The following is a 3,192-nucleotide window of genomic DNA, read 5'->3' as shown; positions in this document are numbered from 1 at the left end:
ATATATATATATATATATATATATGTATGCCAGTACCACCTGACTGGCCCTCATGCCAGTGACACGTAAAGTCACCCACTACACTCTCAGAGTGGCTGGTGTTAGGAAAGGCATCCAGCTGTAGAAACTCTGCCAGATCAGATTGGAGCCCGGTGCAGCCATCCGGTTCACCAGTACTCAGTCAAATCATCCAACCCATGCTAGCATGGAAAGCGGATGTTAAACGATGATGATGATGATGATATATATATATATATATATATATATTATTTATATTATTATTTAATTGAACGCCTTGCATCCAATTCCAGGTAAGTTTATGTTTGTGTGAGTGTGTGTGTGTGTGTATATACATATTGATATATGCAGGTATACACACACACACACACACACACATATATATATATATGCTTGAACGGAGATGTGTCAATATCTGCTGACTCCAAGAATTAAGGTGGAGAGGAGGTTCAGCTTGGTTCCTCACAGGTAAAGAACACAGGTACAAGATTTTCTGGGCAGGGAACACAGACAAGGTCGGGGGCATGGGTATTCTTGCAGAGAAATGGGTGGATAAGATAATTGAGGTAGTCAGAGTATGCAATAGAATACTTAAGATTAGATTGGTCCTTCATCATGGGCTAGCAACCATTATCTCGGCCTATGCCCCTCAGATGGGGCTACTGGATGGACAGAAAGACTGATTTTATGACACCCTCTTGCAGACTACCTCATTGACGAATGACAGGGACCTTCTCTTTGTAGCTGGTAACTTCAATGGACATGAATGACAAATCCAAGGCTGTGATGTTTTTTCAGGACATTTATGATGGAATAGTCTTACAGCTGTTTCTGCGATATTGTGGATATCCCTTCATCAGAGATGGTGTGAGAAAATATTTGAATTCAAATTTTTGTGGAAAAGGAGGAGATGGGGAATATGGAGGTAAATAAAAGAATGAGAATAGAGATAAGATATATAAAGATATTGTAGTTGCAGTTCCATTATTCATGGAAAATGGTGTATAGAAGTGGTAAAAAAGTTTCCTGTACATGGTATATAAGTTCCAATAGCATTTCTTGTTCAGTTATGGAATGAGCAACACTGATTCCACGGCTCATACTTTGAAATAACTCATCACAGCCTTGGATTTGTTCTCATTCTGTCAAATAAATATATGCATGCTCATACAAGACCCACATTAGATTCCTCACTCATACCATTATCGAACCAAGAGTTTAACCACGGTCTATCCATAGCACTTACTTAGTGTTACCTGACACTCTTTGGGACTTCTAGATACCAATACCTCTCATACCCTATATGTGTATGTGTATGTGTATGTGTGTGTGTGTGTCTGTGTCTGTGTGGATGTATGTATATATATATATATATGTGTGTGTGTGTGTGTGTGTGTGTGTATTAAATAAATCATAATATACATATGTATATTATTATTAATTTAAAATATAAACTTGATAAACATCTTTAATGTGATTGTTCTTATATCCTATTATGAATTAATAAAAATATATATGTATGTATATATATATATATGTGTGTGTATATATATATACATATAAATATATAGTTTTAGGGAAAAGAACCAAGTTTCAAGAACTCATCAATGAAAATCCACTATCACATATAGAAAAATTAATAATTAAAAGCACAATAAATGAGTATAATATAAAACAAAGTAAATATCATAAGATAAAGATAAATATCTTATGATATCTTATTATATTTGCTTTTAATTATTAATTTTTCTATATGTGATAGTGGATTTTCATCGATGAGTTCTTGAAACTTGGTTCTTTTCCCGAAAACTATATATTTTTATATATATTTTAATCTGTAAAACTCAATTTAATTTTAATTTTTTATAAATTGATTTTAATTGAGTTTTTACCTGTAATTTTGGATTTTGTCCCTAATATTATTATATATATATATACATACATATGTGTGTGTGTGGATATATATGTTTGTGTGTGTGTGTGTGTGTAAATATATTTATATATATTTAGATATAATGCACAAATGCATGTGTGTAGTATGAATGCTCACTTTGGTTCACCACTAAAAGACTGGCTAGAACGGCAACTGAAAACTGTGATGGTGAGGCTGCCTATCAGAGGAAGCTACCAGTGGTTTCTTCTTGCTTTGTAATTTTTACTTCAATCTATTTATGTGTGTGTATGTATATGCTTCTATGTGTGTGTGTATGTTTGTATCAGACTGGAGCCTGGTGTTGCCATCCGGTTTCACCAGTCCTCAGTCAAATCGTCCAACCCATGCTAGCATGGAAAGCGGACGTTAAACGATGATGATGATGATGATGATGTATGTATATATATCTATGTATGGATATGTGTAAGTATGTATATATGCTTGTATGTATGAATGCTTGTATGTATGTATGTATGTATGTATGTATGTATGTATGTATGCTTGTGTATCTCTTCTATTCTTTAATTATCATAAATCTGGTTTCCAACAAAGATACAAGGCTCCATCTTTGAGATGTAGTTAACACAGACAAATATATGTATGTATGTATGTATGTATATATGTATGTATACACACAAAATCTAAAAGTCGTATTTTCTATATTTTTATTTCAGCCAAGAATTGGTTGTTGAAAATTATTTCTCCTGAAAAACATGGACGAAATTTCTCCGTAGAAATAATCCAAGACACGTTAACGTCTTTCACTAGATATTTGAGATGGGACTATTTCTCTACATATGGAGATAGCTATATTAAGTATTTTAATCTAAAGACTTATGAAGATGAAGAAATTACAAATATAAATCTCCATTTTGATGATAAATCTCTGAGAATCAATGAAGTAAAAATATTTTCTTAACCTACTTTAACCCTTTAGCATTTAAAACGACCATATCATATCCAGCCCCAATATTCTCCCTGTTTTATGTTCAAACCAGCCATATCTGACCTCTCACACCTACCCTACAATCTTGTTCTAACAATAAACCATCACATCATCGAAATCTTGAAGCTATGAAATAAAACATGATTATTTCAAACCAATGTGAATCAATAAGCATTACATTTGACCGAGAAACCTGAATGTTAGAGAGAAAACATGTAGAGATGTTAGGGAGTCAGGCTACATGTTTTATGGAAGTGAATTTCATACTTCAAAATGACTGGGTTCACACTTTCCC

At 33.2% G+C, this 3,192-nt stretch overlaps 1 protein-coding gene across 1 annotated transcript in view; it reads left to right on the top strand.

Moving 5' to 3' along the window:
• The window catches only part of LOC106878198 (uncharacterized), an 8,450-nt gene extending 5,264 nt beyond the window's left edge, over positions 1–3,186 (top strand). The window contains exon 3 of the mRNA XM_014927345.2: positions 2,626–3,186. Within this exon, the coding sequence (XP_014782831.1) occupies positions 2,626–2,870 (245 nt within the window). The 3' untranslated portion in view covers positions 2,871–3,186. The remainder of the gene's footprint in view (positions 1–2,625) is intronic.
• Positions 3,187–3,192: the final 6 nt, after the last annotated feature.

The sequence above is a fragment of the Octopus bimaculoides genome, chromosome 26 (assembly GCF_001194135.2).
Source record: "Octopus bimaculoides isolate UCB-OBI-ISO-001 chromosome 26, ASM119413v2, whole genome shotgun sequence".
Taxonomy (NCBI): domain Eukaryota; kingdom Metazoa; phylum Mollusca; class Cephalopoda; order Octopoda; family Octopodidae; genus Octopus; species Octopus bimaculoides.
The sequence above is the reverse complement of the archived record's forward strand: the minus strand, read 5'-3'. Positions and strand labels throughout refer to the sequence as shown.